Source organism: Amia ocellicauda, chromosome 12 (assembly GCF_036373705.1).
Source record: "Amia ocellicauda isolate fAmiCal2 chromosome 12, fAmiCal2.hap1, whole genome shotgun sequence".
NCBI lineage: Eukaryota > Metazoa > Chordata > Actinopteri > Amiiformes > Amiidae > Amia > Amia ocellicauda.
In genome coordinates, this window is record NC_089861.1 from 7,265,411 (window position 1) to 7,289,577 (window position 24,167).

The window sequence follows — 24,167 nt, forward strand, 5'->3', positions numbered from 1 at the left end:
TATTGGTCCTTACAAGAGCAGGAAAAGACATACAAGTCTGTAATGAGAAGGAGCTCCTGCTGCTGTCAATGAACATAAGGGCTTTTTTAGTTGCAAATAGACACAAAATTCATTACAATATAAATACACCTCTGATTCCAAATCCACCTCTGATTATCCCCCATCACATGTAGCAGCCAGGCTTAATGGATTTGAAAGAATATTCAATCAGTGCTTGGCATTTACTGATTGATTGGTGAATATGCCATAGTCCACAGTTCAAATGTCAAAGGGGCAATGGAAACTGAAAACGTCTTACTCGAGCCCTCTTAAGATTCAAATGCAGGAGATTAGATCTCGGAGGAATAATCTATGACACTGAGGGATGCATCTCTATCTAGTTTATGTATTCAGGAGAATTCCCAAATGACTGCGGTTTGATTAGAGTCTAAAAAAACTAAACATTTAAGATGCAGATTCTGGGTAGTCATTGCCTGCACTTGAGTGATCTCTTCTCCCAATATTGAGTTTAAAATTGGCATCGTTCACCTCTCACAAATAACATCTGAGGAAACATTATAGCAGTCATGAATAAGACACTAATTGATTTTTTTCCTAACGCTGAATGATAGCAAGATTCCTGCCCATGAAGTTTAAAACAATGGAAAGATGGGCTATAATTTGTATACACGCATTTTAAAAGTCACACCTTTTTTGCCACAGTAGCTTATTTGGTTGTTAATGTATTATTGTTTTTGTTGTTAAGTAGCTCATGATTTCAAATAAAGGTAAAAAAACAAAAACACAAAAAGGCATGACAATTAAATGCTCTTACCAGTGTTAACTAATGCATAGGTAGCATTGTACATATCTGTATCTGCATCACCTGTAAAATAAGCACGCAGGGAAGGTTTTCACAAATATTTCACAGTATTTCTATATTTCTTTTTTATACATTTATATATTTATATATTTTTTTGTGATATCATGAAAACATACAATGGATTAAAAAGGAAGAAAATTCTAGAACATCTTGTCTTGTCTTAAGTATTTTAAAAAGTAGAATTAATATCTTACAACATAATATCTTAATACCAAGGGAACAGATATGGCTTCAATTTAAAGCCATCTAAAATCAAGGCAAACAATTCAGTCTGATTGAGGATCAAATCATAGGGATGAGTTTCCTACTCCATTAATAATCTCTGACATGAAGTCCCAACAAATACTGATCTACAGACATACTATCGCTGCTAGATAAATCTATTAATTCACAAGTCTTTCAAATAACAATGTTCTTGGCAATGGAAGATGGCATTAATAGCTTATCTCGAAATAAAGGCAGGTTTGATGATTGTGAATGAATCCCAGTCTAATATATATATATATATACACACTCACCTAAAGGATTATTAGGAACACCATACTAATACTGTGTTTGACCCCCTTTCGCCTTCAGAACTGCCTTAATTCTACGTGGCATTGATTCAACAAGGTGCTGAAAGCATTCTTTAGAAATGTTGGCCCATATTGATAGGATAGCATCTTGCAGTTGATGGAGATTTGTGGGATGCACATCCAGGGCACGAAGCTCCCGTTCCACCACATCCCAAAGATGCTCTATTGGGTTGAGATCTGGTGACTGTGGGGGCCAGTTTAGTACAGTGAACTCATTGTCATGTTCAAGAAACCAATTTGAAATGATTCGACCTTTGTGACATGGTGCATTATCCTGCTGGACGTAGCCATCAGAGGATGGGTACATGGTGGTCATAAAGGGATGGACATGGTCAGAAACAATAAGCTAAAAAGCATGTAGTGTTGCTTTATAGATCATTGCTTCTGCATTTCAATTTCTTTGGGTGTAATACTTATTTTTCAACAGAATTACTTACTATACATAGTACTACCTATTTATATAGTAAAAGGACACTCAACGATAGGCCATATGTCAAATTGTCTTGTGCATTATCCTGCTGGACGTAGCCATCAGAGGATGGGTACATGGTGGTCATAAAGGGATGGACATGGTCAGAAACAATGCTCAGGTAGGCCGTGGCATTTAAACGATGCCCAATTGGCACTAAGGGGCCTAAAGTGTGCCAAGAAAACATCCCCCACACCATTACACCACCACCACCAGCCTGCACAGTGGTAACAAGGTATGATGGATCCATGTTCTCATTCTGTTTACGCCAAATTCGGACTCTACCATCTGAATGTCTCAACAGAAATCGAGACTCATCAGACCAGGCAACATTTTTCCAGTCTTCAACTGTCCAATTTTGGTGAGCTTGTGCAAATTGTAGCCTCTTTTTCCTATTTGTAGTGGAGATGAGTGGTACCCGGTGGGGTCTTCTGCTGTTGTAGCCCATCCGCCTCAAGGTTGTACGTGTTGTGGCTTCACAAATGCTTTGCTGCATACCTCGGTTGTAACGAGTGGTTATTTCAGTCAAAGTTGCTCTTCTATCAGCTTGAATCAGTCGGCCCATTCTCCTCTGACCTCTAGCATCAACAAGGCATTTTCGCCCACAGGACTGCCGCATACTGGATGTTTTTCCCTTTTCACACCATTCTTTGTAAACCCTAGAAATGGTTGTGCGTGAAAATCCCAGTAACTGAGCAGATTATGAAATACTCAGACCGGCCCGTCTGGCACCAACAACCATGCCACGCTCAAAATTGCTTAAATCACCTTTCTTTCCCATTCAGACATTCAGTTTGGAGTTCAGGAGATTGTCTTGACCAGGACCACACCCCTAAATGCATTGAAGCAACTGCCATGTGATTGGTTGGTTAGATAATTGCATTAATGAGAAATTGAACAGGTGTTCCTAATAATCCTTTAGGTGAGTGTATATAGACATATATATTCTTTTAAACCACCATATTGGTGAGGGAAGGCAAAAATGTCATTGAAAGTCACATCACTCTCCAGCTGACCTAACAGGACAGGCACAATATGACCCATTGTGTACTGGATGCTCACTTCTATTGTGACTAGGGCTTGCAGTTTAAGTAAGGAGATTGTTTTTCTTTTAGTTCAGTTCTGGTCCAGATACCAAATGATGAGGAGCTCCTCACGGCTTGTGATGGATCCCTCATTGTGGACTCTTACTGAATAACTGAAATTGTTGCCTTGAAAGCCTAAATTGTTAAATGGACTGTAAACAAGAACTTGCTTGCAGAAAGGAGGGCTTTCCATACACAGACACACAAGCAGGTCTGATCTTTATCTGCCTTTCCTTGTTTGCTTGACCTCGTGTAATCATTAACTATTTTGTTGGAGAATTAAATCCCAAAACATGTTGGAGCCTTAAACTGGCTCACTGCTCAGTTGTCCAGACCCTCTTCCATTGGTGCCCACATAAAACCCTGTTCTACTTCTTTAAAGCACAGTCATGTGACTTTCTAAATATAGTGCAGTTAAAACATTAACGCCTAATCTACCATTTCATTACTATCACTATCCACCTACAGTCTCCCTGAACAGAGCTTCATTAAGGCAGGCTGGACATTACAAGACAGTTGAACAGCTTCACAAGCCTACATTAAATGTTGCTCCTTATAGTGAGGGGAAAAAGTATTTGATCCCCTGCTGATTTTGTACGTTTGCCTACTGACAAAGAAATGATCAGTCTATAATTTTAATGGTAGGTGTATTTTAACAGTGAGAGACAGAATAACAACAAAAAAAATCAAGAAAAACGCATTTCAAAAAAGTTATAAATTGATTTGCATGTTAATGAGGGAAATAAGTATTTGACCCCTTCGACTTAGTACTTGGTGACAAAACCCTTGTTGGCAATCACAGAGGTCAGACGTTTCTTGTAGTTGGCCACCAGGTTTGCACACATCTCAGGAGGGATTTTGTCTCACTCCTCTTTGCAGATCCTCTCCAAGTCATTAAGGTTTCGAGGCTGACGTTTGGCAACTTGAACCTTCAGCTCCCTCCACAGATTTTCTATGGGATTAAGGTCTGGAGACTGGCTAGGCCACTCCAGGACCTTAAAGTGCTTCTTCTTGAGCCACTCCTTTGTTGCCTTGGCTGTGTGTTTCCACCTCCATGTTTGACAGTGGGGATGGTGTTCTTGGGGTCATTCCTCCTCCTCCAAACACGGCGAGTTGAGTTGATGCCCAAGAGCTCGATTTTGGTCTCATCTGACCACAACACTTTCACCCAGTTCTCCTCTGAATCATTCAGATGTTCATTGGCAAACTTCACACGGGCCTGTACATGTGCTTTCTTGAGCAGGGGGACCTTGCGGGCGCTGCAGGATTTCAGTCCTTCACGGCGTAGTGTGTTACCAATTGTTTTCTTGGTGACTATGGTCCCAGCTGCCTTGAGATCATTAACAAGATCCTCCTGTGTAGTTCTGGGCTGATTCCTCACCGTTCTCATGATCATTGAAACTCCACGAGGTGAGATCTTGCATGGAGCCCCAGACTGAGGGAGACTGACAGTTATTTTGTGTTTCTTCCATTTGCGAATAATCGCACCAACTGTTGTCACCTTCTCACCAAGCTGCTTGGTGATGGTCTTGTAGCCCATTCCAGCCTTGTGTAGGTCTACAATCTTGTCCCTGACATCCTTGGATCCTTTGGTCTTGGCCATGGTGGAGAGTTTGGAATCTGATTGATTGATTGCTTCTGTGGACAGGTGTCTTTTATACAGGTAACGAGCTGAGATTAGGAGCACTCCCTTTAAGAGAGTGCTCCTAATCTCAGCTCGTTACCTGTATAAAAGACACCTGGGAGCCAGAAATTTTGCTGATTGATAGGGGATAAAATACTCATTTCACTCATTAACATGCAAATCAATTTATCACTTTTTTGAAATGCGTTTTTCTGGATTTTTTTTGTAGTTATTGTCTCTCGCTGTTAAAATACACCTACCATTAAAATTATAGACTGATCATTTCTTTGTCAGTGGGCAAACGTACACAATCAGCAGGGGATCAAATACTTTTTTCCCTCACTGTAGGTTTTCATTCAAATTTTTACTGCATCCATCACTTTACTTTAATCTGCCCATATGTCATACAGCCACCCAGCCTATGCAGACTGATTTACACCAAGGTGAAAGAACTAGATCATATTATTATTTGTCAAATCATAATGCAAATTGATTCTTCAGAAGAATATGAAGAGTGACCTCTGAAAATGCTAAGTTAAACACATGACAAAAATTGCTAAATGTCAATGTGCTGAATGATTCATTGGACTCATACTGGGATAATACTGAATAATTCAAACATACCTGGTTTGTGCACCATATGGATTTGCTTAAACATGGTCTTATACCAGTCCTTTGGCCTGTCCACAGTCTTGAAAGGTTTGTTTGTATAAGAAAAGAAGACAGCTATCAACTTAAATATTTAAAAGACACAAATACACATGTAACACTTGCTTTCATACAAATTACAATTATGACTTAATTTGTTTTTCACAATCACCTTTGAGATACAGATTAAGTAAAAATACCTGTCCATAGCTATTGGTGAAATTAAAGTAAGTTACACAATGGAAGTTTTCCATAACTTTAGCTAATCAATCAGCAATAAGCAATAATATATAAAGCAGTAGACTGCTGGCTACTTAGTGACTAGAGTACTGGTGTAAAAGACATCACTGATCCCACAACACTAGTATCTACCCCACTATCTACAAACCAGAGCAGATGGAGAAGGATTTTTGTGAGATTAGTACAAGTAGTAACCAATTGCATAGGAAGGCATTTTCAATGCCTGTCTACAGGGTACTGTGGATACAATAAAATCTCTTGTCCTTAAAACAGTTAGCGCATAAAAATAAATAAAAAATGCAGTAGATGCAGCTACAGTAAATGACAAGATCAAGATATGACAGAGAGCTGTTGGTAATTGTATTAGAAAAGCAGGGAGTATGTAACCAAGCCTTTCCCTTGTGTCACAAACAGATTTCTAAGAGTGGTGAATACTGCATGTAATATAGATATATTCATTAAAAAGACATCTCAGACTAGGCTAGATATGAAAAAACAAATAATAAAACAAAATGAAATCGAATAAGACTGAACCCAGACTGTCTTGTTTAAATGGTCGATTTGTTTTGAATTAAAAACACTGTTTCTTATGTCTTCTCCGATGTCTGAAGCTTTATGACTGAGAAAAAAAACTGATGAACTCTTTATATCTAACCAATCTGCTCTGCTCTATATTATAAGAGAAAAAGCAGTGAAAAAACAAAAGAAAAATAATTGAAATAGCTTCCCTTTATTTGGTTAACATTCCCAATGCTGCCCATATGCATATTCATTTGAAGAGAGTACAGCACATCCATTGAGATCTGAGTTTTGTTTTCCAAGCCTGACAATTACTGATGTTTTCTTTTTTCCAGTTTTATTGCTTTTCCTGGACATATATCTACCACCGTTCTTTCAGATGTAATGAATGATTGAGATGCTGACTGTGAATGACATTGTGCTAAGACAAACAGGGTAACTATGGAATTCATGCTAGAAGGCAGCAAATTGTAACAAATTGTTCATTTTGTTAAAAGCAAAAACAAATACACCTTTCTATATGGCAGTGATATTAAATCATGTTTTGCATGGCTAAGCATAAATGGTAAGCTTAAAAATAATTAAAAGCAAATCCTATGTGATGAATGAATGACTGAGTGAATGAAATTAATAAGCACAGCACTTACACACATATACATTCACAGATAGAGAGTCAAACCTGCAAGATGCTCTTACCGTCCTTATAGCAATTGGAATGCCAGACTCATCCACTGGACCAATTCCAGAATAATGGGGTGCTTTAATAATAGAGACTCTCTTTTCCTCCTCCGACGTCCTAGCGATTGGTATCGTAGTCACGGTCGTGTATCCGTGAGAGTGGGATTCCTGGGTTACAGACTCCGAGGATTCTGTTGGGGAAGAGCAGAGAAGAAGGCACTGAAATCTCTTCCGAATACAGCGTCACAGCCAGGTACCATCCTTAAACTTCCACTCATTAGATTGAGCACAGCACCAGTCACTGAGCTGCATATTGTTTAGCTGTAGTCCTGTTTAGAAAGCAAGATAGCTGTGGTTGCTTCTGTTTTGCAAACCGAACACCCCAGACATCCTAACTAACACACCAATACAGCCCAGCAGAAGACACCTACTTTCTTCACTTCCTCGGACTGCATTTCCTTAAACGGACCCACGACCCTTCCAAAAAAGACAAAGCTGTGCATTTCTCTACACAGACGGAGAGCGACCACAGTCACAGCCATATTAATCCCGGCATGCTAGTCCCTTTTTACTCAAATACTCCGTCACATAGATTTACTGGTAATCCCTGTAGAGGGGGATTAACCGTGATCACTGAATGCAGAATGCAGACCGCCAGCATCTCAAACTAAATAAGCCTTGTTGCTTTCACAGTACTTATTGGACCTCACAGTAATCATTTTCACAGTTACCCTGACATTGTAGACTTGTTTATATATATGTAGTAATTTAATACTATACGTTAAATAGTTTGCTTCCATTCCCTATATTAATTACCATGCTAATATATTGAAATATACATGTCCTTTGGGTGAAAGACACATGTCCGTAAACCCGAACAGCAGTGAGATGTAAAACGGTCACACTTGATGGCTATACATATTCATTTATCTCTCTTTTCAAAAGGAAATCTGACTCATGCCTGTAGTTAGAAGGATGAGTCCAGGCCCTTGTTGGGTGTAAGCCATATTCCAGTTTCTCTGTGGTGCTTTTGTATAGAGTTGTTGTCTTATTCCATGGGCTGTTTTTCATACTGTGAGTACTGGATTGACCTCAGCATTTCTGTGAAGTGGTCTGGGATCTTGAGATGAGTGAAGGATGCCACACACAGCCTCGTTCTGATGTGGATCCCTATCTGACAGTTCTTATCAAGTACTATTTCAGATCGATCAGTGATGGACTGTGATGCAATGTGCTTCCTAAGGTTGCACTTCATTCCTCCCCGAGCAAGGTGGCCATGTATTCTGCTTAATTAAAACACTCATTAATTAATGATCTCAGGCAGCATTCCTTTAATCATCTCAATTAGTCTTTCATTAAGATGCATTGATGCACTGATTAAGTGGCAGCAGCTACGGACATTTATTTAAAGGGACATGCATCCCTTTATTACTGATATATCTTATTCAATATTATTTGTTAGAATCTGTAAATAAATAATTTAATTTTTGTAATTTACTAGTAGGAACACAAAAGAGTAAAACATGTAATAATAAAGATAGCACTGATTCCAGGAACAATTTGTATAAAATATCCCATAAAATCAATGTTGTAACTTAGTTTGAAGATAATATAATAATAATAAAAATGCAAGGCTGTTCGCAAACAGTACATTAATTGTCACTTACAGTTTATGGAAAGAGAGTGTCCTGTGCATTACATTTTCCTATTCAATTTAAGCATTATCAGTTGGTTAACTCTGCCTCCTGTCAAAGATTGACATTGTTCTGTAAAAACTTGGCCATAAGAAGAAACCCTTCTTTCAGCATCTACAGAATTGGTGACAACTGACAAATATATTTTAGTCTTTCATGTTAATTTGGGAAATAATTCTTCAGCTTTAATGTAAACTCATTTTAAACCTGTACATCTGTAAGCAATTTCTGAAGGTCCGTTGGCACTTGACTCCTGTGCCAAGTTATCTTCAAAGAGAAATGCTGCAGACCTTTGCTTTTGTTTCAGTCTTGGCCTTACTCACTGGGAAACACTGAGATACTTGAGTCGAGTCATGTGAATTGAGGGCTAGACCAAATCAAAACTTTGAGCTACCCACAACTCGCAAAATACAAATCTATAACCTATTACGGTTTAATTTATTGTTAGAAGACACTTTGTACTATTTAAATATCAAAACTCAATAGGGTACAACTTTGAAATTTGCGATTTGGAAACTGGGTTCTGAAGAGGAAGAAAGTCACTACATTTAATATGAAATGAAAACCAAAGTTATCCAATGAAGCCCCCTTTTCGACTGGTATGGTTTCAGTTTTTTTTTTTTTAAGCAGGGTGGTATATTACCAACCAAGAATCTTAAGAAAAACATGTTTAATTAGTATATACATGATTAGCTAAAGTAGTAAGTAACAAAACAGAGGTGTCAATGCTTAAATGGCACCTAGAAATGTATTCATTTCTGAAGTGAATAAATACAGAGTATGGAAGAAGCAGCATTTACCCTTCAGTGTTTATTTCCCTTTTACAGAGTGCCCTGTTGTATTACTGAAACCAGTCTTTGAGAAAAGGAGACCACTTTGGGAGACCAGTGCCAGCAATTGCGGAATAAAGCAATTTCTTTCTATCAAGGCTTCGTTCTGTATGTCGGCAATTCTGAAGACATGTTTCCCTTTTGTTGCAGCCTGGGTACTGGGAAGTGGTATGTTGTGCAAGAGAAGTAATAGTTTATTGTGCGATTTAATTAATTTCCAGGGGTTCTATCTGAAAATGCTCTGTGTGCAGAATAACTTACCCACACTTCTGCCCTGCTGCATGACAACAATGCTGGGGCTGAGAGAGGGAGGAGGAGGGGGGTAAACTGATGGAGGGGAGAAGGGCCTTTGTAAATGACTGACGGGGCTGCAAGCACTGCCAGAGTTGCCATTCATTGTCATCTGGCCCTAGGAGAGACAACAAAGAATAATTAGAAACTGCAACAGAAACCTTCAGAGCATCATCAAAACACGGGATGTGGATTTCTGTGAGCAACAAGGAAGTTGTCAGCTGTCAAGTACTTATACAATTAGTATGAAACAAGAAACCACGGTGACAGGAAAGAAAACAGGGTGCTTGGTTATTGTTTAGACAACAACATTAGGTGGGAGGTGGCGGGTGAGGGATGGAGAAGAAACTCCTGCCAGGATATCATTAATGATGTTGTCTATAGGACAGATATGGATTCAATTGTGTAAGAGGCTTCTCCTGTTACCTTAAGAAAAAAACAACAAGAACAACAAAACACACACACACACGGTTAACAGAGACAATCATTTGCAAAATGAATGTGCCCTAGGAAATTTGAATTGGTTTGTACACTTGAAGCTAACCTGTGTGTAACAGATTAGCTTCTGGTGTTTTCTCTTCTGCTGTGAAGGTTGCTACAGCTCACGCAAGGGTCAAAAGTTTAACAGACAAAGTTAACACAGTGTATTGGTTTTGTTCAAGTGCTGTGTGCTACATACTGTTTAATTTACTACCTGGTCACTTCATCCAGCCAACAGTACATTGTTGTGTAACACCAAAGAATCCAGGAGGAAACAGCACCAGGAAATACATATATCTGGGTTATCTATTGTATGACTAGGTAACAATAGTCATTTTGGAGGGTGGAAGCAACACAGAGCAAAATGAAAATGAGTTTCGTGGCAGTCATCATTCTATATTGGCAGCGTATGAAATTCTGCATGCTCATCTCTATTAGTATCAAATTAAAAACGTCCTGCCATGATTTACGCAACCAGATGTGATCTCAAAGTATGTTTGGCACGCAAATGATTTTGCATCACAACACAAACACAGTATGCTGGCTTCAACCTACAGTCTAGAAGCTGTGGGACAAAAAACAGACAAACAGTTGTTATCAACCAGGAGTTAACTCTTGACTGAATTAGAAGGGGTTTCGGCAGAAAATGAGGGTCATTAGTGCGTTTGTACAACGGGAAAGGACAACAAAAGGAGGAAAACACCAACAAGCTAACGTGAGCACAGAAAGGTTGGTTTCAGGTTAGTTTCTGGTGACTGAAATCCAGCTTTTGAAACCCAAAAGAAAAGAACACAAAAATCGAGGAAGGATAATTACGTTAGTTACTGTTGCGGTGGAGGTTAAGGTGGTGTCGTCAGTGACGGCAGACATCTGACTCAGTGTTGGGGAGGGTGTTTCTGAACTCTCAGTGGTGTCAGTGGCAAATATCTGCAGCTCCTCCAGCACGGCTGTGGAGGACTCGCTTTGTGTGCTGGAGGAGTACTGGCTGAGAGCGGACTCGGTGACGGGGGAAGTGGTTTCGCTCAGGTGCAGGGTGAAGTCAGGGGTGGGGGCGCTATACTCGAAAGGGGAGTACAGAGCTGGGGAGAAGGCCTTGCGCAGGTGAGTGGGCAGAAAGTCAAAGGACTCGGTGCTGGCGCAGCTGTCAGGTGAGAAACAGGCCCTGTTAACAGGTGAGAGTGAAGAGGGAAAGGAAGCTCCCGGGGAAGGCTGGCAGTGAAGCTGTGAGGCCTTTTTAGGGAACGGCAGAGTTTCACGCTGCGGGTGTAAGAAGAAAAAAACAAAACGAAACAAAAACATGAAAAGAATAAGAATGCAAGCCTGTTTAAAAGACCCGTGAGAAACTAATGTTGCTCTACGCAACAGACTGTTAGACATATGCTACACTACTTTGCTTTATCAGGAAGGAGCAGAAGGTTAATCTCAGTGATGGAGTTGTACCTGTGTTGGGGAGATTGCAAACACCATCAGTGCTTTAAAACACAATCGGCAACAACAAAGCTTAAAAAAAACACAAGGCACAAAATGAACCTCATTATGCAAACTTCTGTTTTGCTGTTGTAAAAATCAACAAACATCAAAAGTTTGGCAGTTTCAGAAAACGTATCCTGCCCTGCCAAGGCACACCACTGCTTTTAAAAGTAGGCGTGGGATAGGAAATGTAGTTGCAGAAAGGAGAATAATAAATGTTTTAGTTTCTGGTTTTAGGTGGAGTTTCTTCATGGTTTGGAAACGGCAGAATCGTGTAGTGTAGAATACAAAAATTGCCTTTTATAGCTCCTGTAATTAAAATCTAGATCGCCAAAGTGGTGTTACACCACAAAAGCACACTATAATATATTAGCTAAATCCAGAAACTGCACAACGTGCTTGCCATAGATTAAGTTAGGAAATGAACCTCAGCAACAACCAAATCAAAGCTTTAATCAAGCCACCAATTGCAATTTCCAGTGCCAATGTGATGGTGGCTCTTTGTCCAGAACAGGATTCTTATTCAGCGTAATACAAACGCTCCATCAATGAACTGTTTTTTATTTGAGACTTTGGTGAAAGGGTCAAAGTTTTGATTTGGTCTTGGCCTAAGGTTGAAAAAGAAATGCTTCAACATTAGAATGGCTAGAAAATTATCCATACTCTAAATGTAACTAAAACCAAATCTCACTTAATATGATGAACTGCAGAAACTTTTTCTTGAAGTATGTTCTTTGAAACAAATACAGTGTTTCAATGTTTTAAAATCCTTGTCTCAATTGCTGTTAGAAAAGTCCAGGCAGTTCAAATGAGGGCCAAGACACATGTTCACAGTGTGTATGCAGTAAAATGTATCGTTGTAATGCATCAATGTGTCGTGAGCTGGCACCAAGGAGGCCAGAGGGCAAGACATGGAATTTTGAAAACTACAGATGTTTTTTTAATGTAACAAGAACAAGAACAAACCCACTGGTACATGGGCCTGAAACAGCAAAACAGCATTAAAAAGTGAGGCACAGACACCCCTCTGCCTGCTTGCCCGAGTCTGAGTCTTTTTATAGTGTATAAGAGGGGAAACCTTTATTTGACATAATATATACTTCTAATCAGAGGACAGCACACCTGTGGAAAAACTGGCAGACTAATGTGTTTTTAGAGACATGTAATAAAATAAACTATTTTAGATTAATGTTTTGTGTGCAACAAAAATCTATACTTTGCATCTGCCAAAAAATTAGATTTATTTTTCTGGTAGACATCAGCAAATACTAGAGAGAAGCCAAAGACTTAAAAAAAAAAAAAAAAAAAAAAAAAAACAACCATACCACATACATAATCCACAAGAATGTAGTTTGGAATTAAAAAATGATATAAAGTCATTGTGCACTTCCCACAAAATGACTATTTTTCTTAATCTCTGAGCCATGTACGTGTTCTTACTTCCATGTTATGCATATCCCTCTCCAGCAGAACATCAATGTGTACATGTTTATTACAGTACATAAACCTCCAGAACCTATTACCCTCTGAGTAAGTGTCCTGTCACAACATAACTGCTGTCATTTCTGCATACATTTCTATAAACATGCATTTTGGCCTGAATTGTCTATATATAAAATACATATTTTTAAAAAGTTAGTAAAAGGTGTGAAGTATGCTGGTGTTGCTGTGAAGGGCATTACTGAGAAAGTAAACCAGTTCTCAGAGCTGGTCAATGTTTATACCACATGACCCCCAGCAGGCGATGGGGGTGGAGAGTGGTGTCCTGTATCCTGCGAGTCCCTCCATTGGCTTTCTGAAGAAGAAGAGCCTGTGGCTGGCCCCTGGGGGACCTTAGGCCCAGGCTGGGTGCTATGAACTGTGACTGGTGGTGCTATCTGGATGGAAAGAGACGCTGTGTGTTTCTCAGATTGGCTCCTGGATTCCTCAGGGGATTTAGAGCTGGCCGCTGGGTGGGTCTCAGGGTTCGACTGCCCACTATGAGGGTCAGTCGTGCTCTGGGCCTCGGAGGAAGTTAATTTCAGTGAAGAAACCCTGCGTTCCTGACACTGGCTACTACTGTATGGAGAGGAAATATTAGTGCCAGGGACTGATAACCTAGAGCCGGTGGCTTCAGATTTTACAGAGGTCTTCTCTGTGTAAGTAAATGATGAGCTGGCATTTCTGTAGTAGGACTCCAGGACTGCCTCCTCACTTCTCCTATACGAGCCATCGGTGGCATCCTTCTCACGCAGTGTCTCAAAGGATGCTCCAATCAGTTGTTGCTGACTGTAACTAGGTGGGTTGTAGGGAATACTGCCTACTGGGGATAAGTGAAAGCTATCTTTTCTTGGTGGTGGAAGTGGGACCTTTTAAAGCCAAAGAGATCCACACAGCAAACAGTCAAAGACAAACAGAAAACAAAATATATTAGAGTTAAAATGGATCTTCTTCACAAAAGTGAATTCATTACAGCAGTCAAGTTAACACGTGGAAATATACATTTCTACCGGGTTAAGCTGGCAGCTTATACAATTAAATATGAATTACCTATTGAACACAATTCACAGTGCTGGAGAAAAGAAAAATGTTTAAAATGTCTTACCCCAACAAATGCCTAATTTGAACATGCCTCAAAAAGAAGTAATTCTAAAGCTATACATTGTATTTTGAAAATATAAGGTCTGATATATTTTCCAGTTGGATATGTTATACAGGGGGTTGTCTTATGTATTATGAAGTATTGTGGTCTTGGAAAAAAAAAATACATTTCAGAAGTCCCAGTATTAAACATTACAAGTAGTAAATAAAATGTTTGTTTGTTCAGAGTGTTAACACCAGTTTTATCCTGGCGGAAAACTTTTTTCCCAGGCACAAATAAGGATCTGACACCATACATGTCTTATTACTGTTGCTGTCATAGCTCTGTTTGTGAGATACAAAGATCAGGTTTGTTTGTTGCCTTATCAACCAAAGAAGAGGACATAATCAGGAGACAGTGGTGATCTACAGGTGCCAAACAGATTATATTCCATCTCCTGCATGCTCTGAAGGCACAAAGCATTGCTGTGTAAACACTGTTCCTTACACGCTAACTACAATCAACACACAGTGACTCTTTAATGAAACACTGGTTGATAAGGGAGGAGAACAATTACAAAAACCTAAAAGCAGAATCCTCTGGGCCTGGCACTCCACTCAACTCCAATTGTGTTTAAATAAAGCATACATCCATTCTCATAAGAAAAGCAAGGCATATTTTCCTTATATTTTCCTTTCAACACACATTCATTTTATAGTTAGTACACAAATCAAGCAATCTGTTCCACTGAACTGGTTATTTGTATGTAATTGAAATGTTACATACAAATGAATGCAATGTGTGTATTTTTTCTACAAATAAGAAAAACAATAACAGCAACAACAATAAACAACAACACTGGAAATGCTAACAATAGTGAAATGGGAGAGAGCAAAGGTTATTCTGAAATTGTGAGTGGTAAATACTTCTGAAAGAGGTTTTTGGGGGTTCGCTGGAAAATAGCTTGCTAATAAAAGGAAAGTCAGTAAAAGTTACCGAAAGCATGGTAAACACACTGATTATCAATTTACCAGGGTTGGAGACTTCTTATCTTGTAGATTTGGTCTGACACTTCTGAAGCCTTTGGCTGCCAGAGAGGAGCTGCTTGCGTCACCATTTCTGAGTCCATCATTAGCACTGTAGGATCTCCAGACATCTGCAGGATAATGGCACACAATGTTAATAGATGCATGCCACTGTCAAAATCTATTTATGTATTGTTTATTTCTAGTTTATTCACCAATGCACTAGTAACTTTAGACAAGGTATAAGCTACTTTATTTACAGTGGGTATAGGAAGTATTCACCTCCTTTGGTCTTTTCCACATTTTGTCTTGTTACCATCTGACATTTTGATGCATTGAAATTTGATTTTCTTTTCTTTGATTTATACAATGTACTCTTGAGGCAAGAGGATTTGTATAGTGAAACAACAAAGAAACTGAAATGTCTTGATTAAAGAAGTATTCACCCCACTGAGTCAGTATTTTCTACAAACACTTTTGGCAGCAATTGCAGCTGTGAGTCTTTTGAGGTGAATCTCTACCAGGTTTTCACATCTGGATTGTGCAATATTCACCTGTTTTTCTTTGCAAAGTATAGATAACTTCAAAACACATAGATATCTAAATATGTCCTGTACTGATTTTTAAACTATATAATATATATATATACATACATACATACACACACACCGATCAGCCATAACATTATGACCACTGACAGGTGAAGTGAATAACACTGATAATCTCGTTATCATGGCACCTGTCAGTGGGTGGGATATATTAGGCAGCAAGAGAACATTTTGTCCTCAAAGTTGATGTGTTAGAAGCAGGAAAAACGGGCAGCGTAAGGATCTGAGCGATTTTGACAAGGGCCACATTGTGATGGCTAGACGACTGGGTCAGAGCATCTCCAAAACTGCAGCTCTTGTGGGGTGTTCCCGGTCTGCAGTGGTCAGTACCTATCAAAAGTGGTCCAAGGAAGGAAAAGTGGTGAACCTGGCGACAGGGTCATGGGCGGCCAAGGCTCATTGATGCACGTGGGGAGTGAAGGCTGGCCCGTGTGGTCCGATCCAACAGACGAGCTACTGTAGCTCAAATTGCTGAAAAAGTTAATGTTGGTTCTGATAGAAAGGTGTCAGAACACACAGTGCATCGCAGTTTGTTGCGTATGGGGCTGCGTAGCCGCAGACCAGTCAGGGTGCCCATGCTGACCCCTGTCCACTGCCGAAAGCGCCTACAATGGAAGAAGGTGGCCTGGTCTGATGAATCACGAGTTCAAGGTGTTGACTTGGCCTCCAAATTCCCCAGATCTCAATCCAATCGAGCATCTGTGGAATGTGCTGGACAAACAAGTCCGATCCATGGAGGCCGCACCTCACAATTTACAGGACTTAAAGGATCTGCTGCTAACGTCTTGGTGCCAGATACCACAGCACACCTTCAGAGGTCTAGTGGAGTCCATGCCTCGACGGGTCAGGGCTGTTTTGGTGGCAAAAGGGGGACCTACACAATATTAGGCAGGTGGTCATAATGTTATGGCTGATCGGTATATATATATATATATATATATATATATATACACACACACACACACACACACAGTGGGGGGAAAAAAAGTATTTGAGCCCCTGCTGATTTTGTACGTTTGCCCACTGACAAAGAAATGATCAGTCTATAATTTTAATGGTAGGTGTATTTTAACAGTGAGAGACAGAATAACAACAAAAAAATCAAGAAAAACGCATTTCAAAAAAGTGATAAATTGATTTGCATGTTAATGAGGGAAATAAGTATTTGACCCTTTCGACATAGTACTTGGTGGAAAACCCTTGTTGGCAATCACAGAGGTCAGACGTTTCTTGTAGTTGGCCACCAGGTTTGCACACATCTCAGGAGGGATTTTGTCCCACACCTCTTTGCAGATCCTCTCCAAGTCATTAAGGTTTCGAGGCTGACGTTTGGCAACTCGAACCTTCAGCTCCCTCCACAGATTTTCTATGGGATTAAGGTCTGGAGACTGGCTAGGCCACTCCAGGACCTTAATGTGCTTCTTCTTGATCCACTGCTTTGTTGCCTTGGCTGTGTGTTTTGGGTCATTGTCATGCTGGAATACCCATCCACGACCCATTTTCAATGCCCTGACTGAGGGAAGGAGGTTCTCACCCAAGATTTGATGGTACATGGCCCCGTCCATCGTCCCTTTGATGCGGTGCAGTTGTTCTGTCCCCTTAGCAGAAAAACACCCCCAAAGCATAATGGGGTTTCCACCTCCATGTTTGTCAGTGGGGATGATGTTCTTGGGGTCATTCCTCCTCCTCCAAACACAGCGAGATGAGTTGATGCCAAAGAGCTCGATTTTGGTCTCATCTGACCACAACACTTTCACCCAGGTCTCCTCTGAATCATTCAGATGTTCATTGGCAAACTTCAGACGGGCCTGTACATGTGCTTTCTTGAGCAGGGGGACCTTGCGGGCGCTGCAGGATTTCAGTCCTTCACGGCGTAGTGTGTTACCAATTGTTTTCTTGGTGACTATGGTCACAGCTGCCTTGAGATCATTAACAAGATCCTCCCATGTAGTTCTGGGCTGATTCCTCACCGTTCTCATGATCATTGAAACTCCACGAGGGGAGATCTTGCATGGAGCCCCAGACCGAGGGAGACTGACAGTTATTTTGTGTTTCTTCAACTGTTGTCACCTTCTCACCAAGCTGCTTGGCGGTGGTCTTGTAGCCCATTCCAGCCTTGTGTAGGTCTACAATCTTGTCCCTGACATCCTTGGACAGCTCTTTGGTCTTGGCCATGGTGGAGAGTTTGGAATCTGATTGATTGATTGCTTCTGTGGACAGGTGTCTTTTATACAGGTAATGAGCTGAGATTAGGAGCAGTCCCTTTAAGAGAGTGCTCCTAATCTCAGCTCGTTACCTGTATAAAAGACACCTGGGAGCCAGAAATCTTGCTGATTGATAGGGGATAAAATACTTATTTCCCTTATTAACATGCAAATCAATTTATAACTTTTTTGAAATGCGTTGTTCTGGATTTTTTTGTTGTTATTCTGTCTTTCACTGTTAAAATACACCGACATTTCTTTGTCAGTGGGCAAACGTACAAAATCAGCAGGGGATCAAATACTTTTTTCCCCCACTATATATATTATATATATATTATACACACAAACACACACCAATAGGGTCTTTAGTCACATAATAAAATACAGTTACCTGAATCTGATGACTGAGAGTCATTGCCTAGAAAAATAAAACAGAACTGATTAGACAATGTCAACATGACATTTTTGAATTTGTCAGTATATATAAACCTTTTATTTTATTTTTAGCTTACATTTTAAACCAGGAGTGGGCGATTGCAATCCTTATGTTGCACAGGTGTTCTGGTTTTTATTCCAGTACAAGTCTTAATTGCCTAATTTAAGTAATTATTAGGGTGAGAACCGTTTTTTAATAAGGTCTTCACCAGTTGCTAACTGCAATGTAGCTATAAAGTCTGTACTGGAATTGAAATTGTCCACCCCTGTTTAAAACCATCAGATATTGATAACTGTCTATGCTACATTTAATGTCTGTTACATCAGCCTTGCCCAATCATATTTAATTGACATTTAAAAAAGAAAGGCCATCTTTCAGCATAATTTAAACCCCAGGTTAGCACCCAAAAATCGAATGTAAAGATCACAAATGTCCCATTGACATTGGCAGTACTAGATACATTCTAATGATGAGGTGACAGATGGAGAGAATGATAAACATGGTGGTGAAAGGTGCATTAGATAGGAAGATAGTGGGGAAGGTGATCTGTACCCTTCACCAGATCTGAAAGCCTTTCAGTGGGATTATTATTTCGCCAGGGATTGGAGATTGTGGGAAAATTCCACTGTCTTTGTTCTTCGCCTCATACAGATCTCAAGAATGCAAAGTGGTGGGAATCTGGGATGCAGCCAGAAGGGTTAGTTAATAGACAAAAAAGGGAAAGAAATGAAAAGCATGCATGAAAAGCATTTGAAAAGAAAAATAAATTCGGAGGCCGAGGGTACACTCCTTTCAAAGGGGATCTGCTTTATAGGTAAAATATGAAGCAAAAAAAAAGTATAAACAATATTTATAAATCTGTCAACCTTTATAAATCCCTGAAGTATTATTAAATCACAACTATAATTATTCCAAATATATCCTACCATGTTAGCCAGCAATATTCCCACAGTATCAGCTCAGTAACCTCAAATTATGAGACCTGCAACTCCATTCTCCAGAAACATTATATTAGAGAGATGCCTGTCAGAGATAGTGAAATGTACACAGGCAAGCCCATCTATAGGGGACCTGTACATAGTTCTGTATCCTGAATTCAGGTATTTGCAGCAGCATATTCACAACAATTATACCCAGGACTAACAGAGAATCACTGGCAGGGGTATTTATTGATAAGCTCCTCTACTAAAGGACATCATAAAGATAAAACAAATAATAAGAACACATAGAAAAAGACCTTGCTTTCACAGGTTATTTTCTTTCGACATGTTCAATACATGTATAGGATACATGTCATTTTAGGCTTTAAGGGCCAATAAGTGAAGGCCCAACTCACTTCAATGTAGAAAAAGCAATTTCAGGTGAAAGTGTTCCTTCTCTTAAATTGCCTCCTGTACCAATAAAATGAAAGTCTGAAAGCCAGTATGATGGCAAACTACATTAAATGTGGAAACCAAGGTGCTGGGGTAAGTCGGTAGAAGATGCCTAATCATAGTGGTTTCCCATAAATCAAAATTTCAACTGGCCGCTGACCGAAGTACAGAATTATGGCTTCATCAGCCCTGACATCTTCATTATCAGTTTCTACTTCTGGAAGCATTCATCTTGTGATGTTAAACTCTGACCTTTGTATTTTCCAGAAGATGTAGTTTCTAGTGGTAACAGAAAAGGCCAGAGCTAATGGCACTTTTATAGTAAGCATTGATGAGTCAGACTCTGACTCTTCAATGAGTCTGTAGAAAATCAGAAACATTGCCTTCTTCTATTATAATGTGTCTAATGCCATATTTGACTCCAATCTACTTATAGCTGCTGATAGTATGACACTCTTCTCTTTTGAACAATGGGTTCTGCTTCTGAGGCAAGGTCCATTGTGTACTTGACTTGGAGAGAGGGCAAACCTCCCGTATCTGGTACTCTGAAAGAGCTGCCTGAGGACCAACTTACATCTTTTATACTTCAAAATGCAATGCTTTATAAAAAATTTAATATAAAAATTATACTTTTGAACAGCACAGGCCTTAAACAAAGCTTTAATTCTGGTTATTTTCTTCCTGCAAAATACATCTTTTGTTTTGGTGTGGAAAATACTAGGAATGGAAAATATGCTTAAATTGAATAGAAAAGTGCTTTTTTTATATCTAACTTGTGCAGCAAGTTTGAAGCCATTCCAGTGTCTGTAATGAAACATACCTTTTTTGGAGCAAATGAGGCAGAAAAAAGTAAAGCTTGGCAGTCAATATTTGTTTCTTTAATCTTGTTCTCATTTTGTATAATTGCTGCTTAATGGTTTCCTTGCAAATTCCACAATTTATCATGCATGCTGTGCTTATTTTGTGATTTTTTTACTTTCCAGCCGAGATGCTTAACCATTTAACTAACTGAACTTCAAGAGTTTATTGCCTTTAAATAATTCAGCTGCTCATCAATAGCAATGAACATTATATCCAATTCCCTTATATTAGTGCACTAATGTATTTTTGTCAGCCTTGATTTTTCAGCTTTAATATCAGTGTAAGACAAAGCAAAATAAAGCAATAAGGAATTAAAATATTAGTTACTTGGAGCAACCATAAGATTCATATCTCATGAAGGGAATGTACTTGAAGTTTTCAAGCCCATAACAAAGTCAGTTCACTTCTTTGTAAGATGGAACAAATTTTCTTTTAATAGCTACATCAGACCCCACAAACTACTGATGGCACATATTTGACTTGATATATATAAAAAACTAGATTAAATGACATTGTTTTCACTGTGCATGTTTAAATTGGAGTTCTCCCTACTAGCCTGTCCCTGTTCAGTACAGAGATGAGTTAAAATCAACAGAGCACACCAATCTTAACAAATTATAATTAATCTTTAAAATCATGGATAATTATAGATATATCACACGGATAAAATCAAGAGCTGATACTGTAGAAGCCAAACGTCGCAAGCAGAGGATTCCCCTGCTGACTTAAATCTATCCAACCCTGATAGTACTGGACCAATGATGCATCACTCTCTTCAAGACCAGTCAACTAGTAGCCCAGATTTGAACCTGATTATAAAGCAGTTAGACAAGGAAAAACACAGAGTCCATATGGTCAGGGAGAACAACAATTCCACGGGTCTGTTAAGTTATAGTAAAAGGTGAAGTGTTGCATTGCTACAGTGAGGGAAAAAAGTATTTGATCCCCTGCTGATTTTGTACGTTTGCGCACTGACAAAGAAATGATCAGTCTATAATTTTAATGGTAGGTGTATTTTACAGACAGAATAACAACAAAAAAATCAAGAAAAACGCATTTCAAAAAAGTGATAAATTGATTTGCATGTTAATGAGGGAAATAAGTATTTGACCCCTTTGAATTAGTACTTGGTGGCAAAACCCTTGTTGGCAATCACAGAGGTCAGACGTTTCTTGTAGTTGGCCACCAGGTTTGCACACATCTCAGGAGGGATTTTGTCCCACTCCTCTTTGCAGATCCTCTCCAAGTCATTAAGGTTTCGAGGCTGACGTTTGGCAACTCGAACCTTCAGCTCCCTCCACAGATTTTCTATGGGATTAAGGTCTGTAGACTGGCTAGGCCACTCCAGGGCCTCAATGTGCTTCTTCTTGAGCCACTCCTTTGTTGCCTTGGCTGTGTGTCTTGGGTCATTGTCATGCTGGAATACCCATCCACGACCCATTTTCAATGCCCTGGCTGAGGGAAGGAGGTTCTCACCCAAGATTTGACAGTACATGGCCCCATCCATTGTCCCTTTGATGCGGTGCAGTTGTCCTGTCCCCTTAGCAGAAAAACACCCCAAAGCATAATGTTTCCACCTCCATGTTTGACGGTGGGGATGGTGTTCTTGGGGTCATTCCTCCTCCTCCAAACACGGCGAGTTGAGTTGATGCCAAAGAGCTCGATTTTGGTCTCATCTGACCACAACACTTTCACCCAGTTCTCCTCTGAATCATTCAGATGTTCATTGGCAAACTTCACACGGGCCTGTACATGTGCTTTCTTGAGCAGGGGGACCTTGCGGGCGCTGCAGGATTTCAGTCCTTCACGGCGTAGTGTGTTACCAATTGTTTTCTTGGTGACTATGGTCCCAGCTGCCTTGAGATCATTAACAAGATCCTCACGTGTAGTTCTGGGCTGATTCCTCACCGCTCTCATGATCATTGAAACTCCACGAGGTGAGATCTTGCATTGAGCCCCAGACCGAGTAAGACTGACAGTTATTTTGTGTTTCTTCCATTTGCGAATAATCGTACCAACTGTTGTCACCTTCTCACCAAGCTTCTTGGCGATGGTCTTGTAGCCCATTCCAGCCTTGTGTAGGTCTACAATCTTGTCCCTGACATCCTTGGACAGCTCTTTGGTCTTGGCCATGGTGGAGAGTTTGGAATCTGATTGATTGATTTCTTCTGTGGACAGGTGTCTTTTATACAGGTAACGAGCTGAGATTAGGAGCACTCCCTTTAAGAGAGTGCTCCTAATCTCAGCTCGTTACCTGTATAAAAGACACCTGGGAGCCAGAAATCTTGCTGATTGATAGGGGATCAAATACTTATTTCCCTCATTAACATGCAAATCAATGTATAACTTTTTTGAAATGCGTTTTTCTGGATTTTTTTGCTGTTATTCTGTCTCTCACTGTTAAAATACACCTACCATTAAAATTATAGACTGATCATTTCTTTGTCAGTGGGCAAACATACAAAATCAGCAGGGGATCAAATACTTTTTTCCCTCACTGTATATGTCTCATCCAATACACCGACACTCTCTCATTTCCCCTGTTATGTGTACTGTTCAGACAGTGCTGCATTCTTAATACGTTTCTTAAAATGTCCTTATTAGTGCAACAACTACCTGTCTATCATAGAAAAAAGCTACTATATATGGCTTAATGCTGATACTATAACATGTGGCTAAATAGATGTTTTGTTAGTGTTTTTATCATATATAAATAACATGTAAGCCACCTTGGAGAATGGTATCTGCTAAATGACTTAATAATAACAAAACTAATAATAACTTTGATCCTGTGGTCTTGCTTTCTTCTCCTTAGGGACTTTTTTCCCCCCTTTTGGTTTCCAGAGATGAAAAAAGCTTCCCTCCAAAATCACATGCCCCTATTTTTAACCATCACTGCCAGTATCACGAGGTGGCTACGTTTTAAGCTCCATAGACAGACAAGGAAATTGCAGTGCTAATGAACATACACAATTTACAGCTCACTGCAAACTGATTTGTGAAAGGTCTTCTTTATGAATTGACAGGATGATTGACAAATATACTTGAAAGAAGAGGCTTGGAGAAGATGGGAGAGATGGAAATCGAAGGGAGGGACATTGTAATCTGCAAATATGCACAACAAAGCATAGAGCAGGCTCTAACACCCATATGCATAATTTACAATATATAACACGCAGCCGTTAATTTCAGAATTCAGAACGGTGGATCACTCAGTAGCACTTTGTTAAATAAAATTATCCGCCCGCTTTTTTAAATCATTGAATTTCAAAATGAATGTTACCAGTTCCCTTTGTGCATGACTTGTTTTCCCCTCTACCCCTGGGCAAATCAGAGCATTTATCAACATGCATGTTAATGATTGGAGTTACTACCTGCAGCCACAGACAGGTTTGGAGAACTCTGGACTCTCTTCATGGGTGTTAATATGACAGACATGGCAGCACTTTTGCGAGCACATCCACCGCTATCTGGAGACACGCAGCGCCACACACAACACATGCCCAGCACATAGGAAATAAGCACATGCATTATTATGGCTCGAGTGTAGAACAAATCCGACTGTGAAATGCAGATTATACACATGCCTGCCAAATTTGTTGTGCATTCACTGAAAATTAAACACATCACAAGAG

The 24,167-nt window shown here is 39.7% G+C and overlaps 1 protein-coding gene across 11 annotated transcripts in view; it reads right to left on the bottom strand.

Annotated features, from left to right (window-relative positions):
- Nucleotides 1–24,167, bottom strand: part of LOC136764302 (sorbin and SH3 domain-containing protein 2) — a 91,822-nt gene that overhangs the window by 30,814 nt on the left and 36,841 nt on the right. For 5 of the 11 annotated variants that reach the window (XM_066718225.1, XM_066718220.1, XM_066718221.1 and 2 more), the window contains 8 exons: nucleotides 23,907–24,002; nucleotides 18,254–18,280; nucleotides 15,057–15,181; nucleotides 13,190–13,813; nucleotides 9,486–9,633; nucleotides 6,719–6,891; nucleotides 5,240–5,306; nucleotides 815–865 (listed from right to left, as the gene is read on the bottom strand). In XM_066718225.1, the coding sequence (XP_066574322.1) occupies nucleotides 815–865; nucleotides 5,240–5,306; nucleotides 6,719–6,891; nucleotides 9,486–9,633; nucleotides 13,190–13,813; nucleotides 15,057–15,181; nucleotides 18,254–18,280; nucleotides 23,907–24,002 (1,311 nt within the window). Of the gene's footprint in view, nucleotides 1–814; nucleotides 866–5,239; nucleotides 5,307–6,718; nucleotides 6,892–9,485; nucleotides 9,634–10,059; nucleotides 10,731–10,811; nucleotides 12,748–13,189; nucleotides 13,814–15,056; nucleotides 15,182–18,253; nucleotides 18,281–23,906; nucleotides 24,003–24,167 lie in introns of those variants that run through there. The other 6 variants (XM_066718223.1, XM_066718222.1, XM_066718224.1 and 3 more) reach the window with 4 other exon arrangements.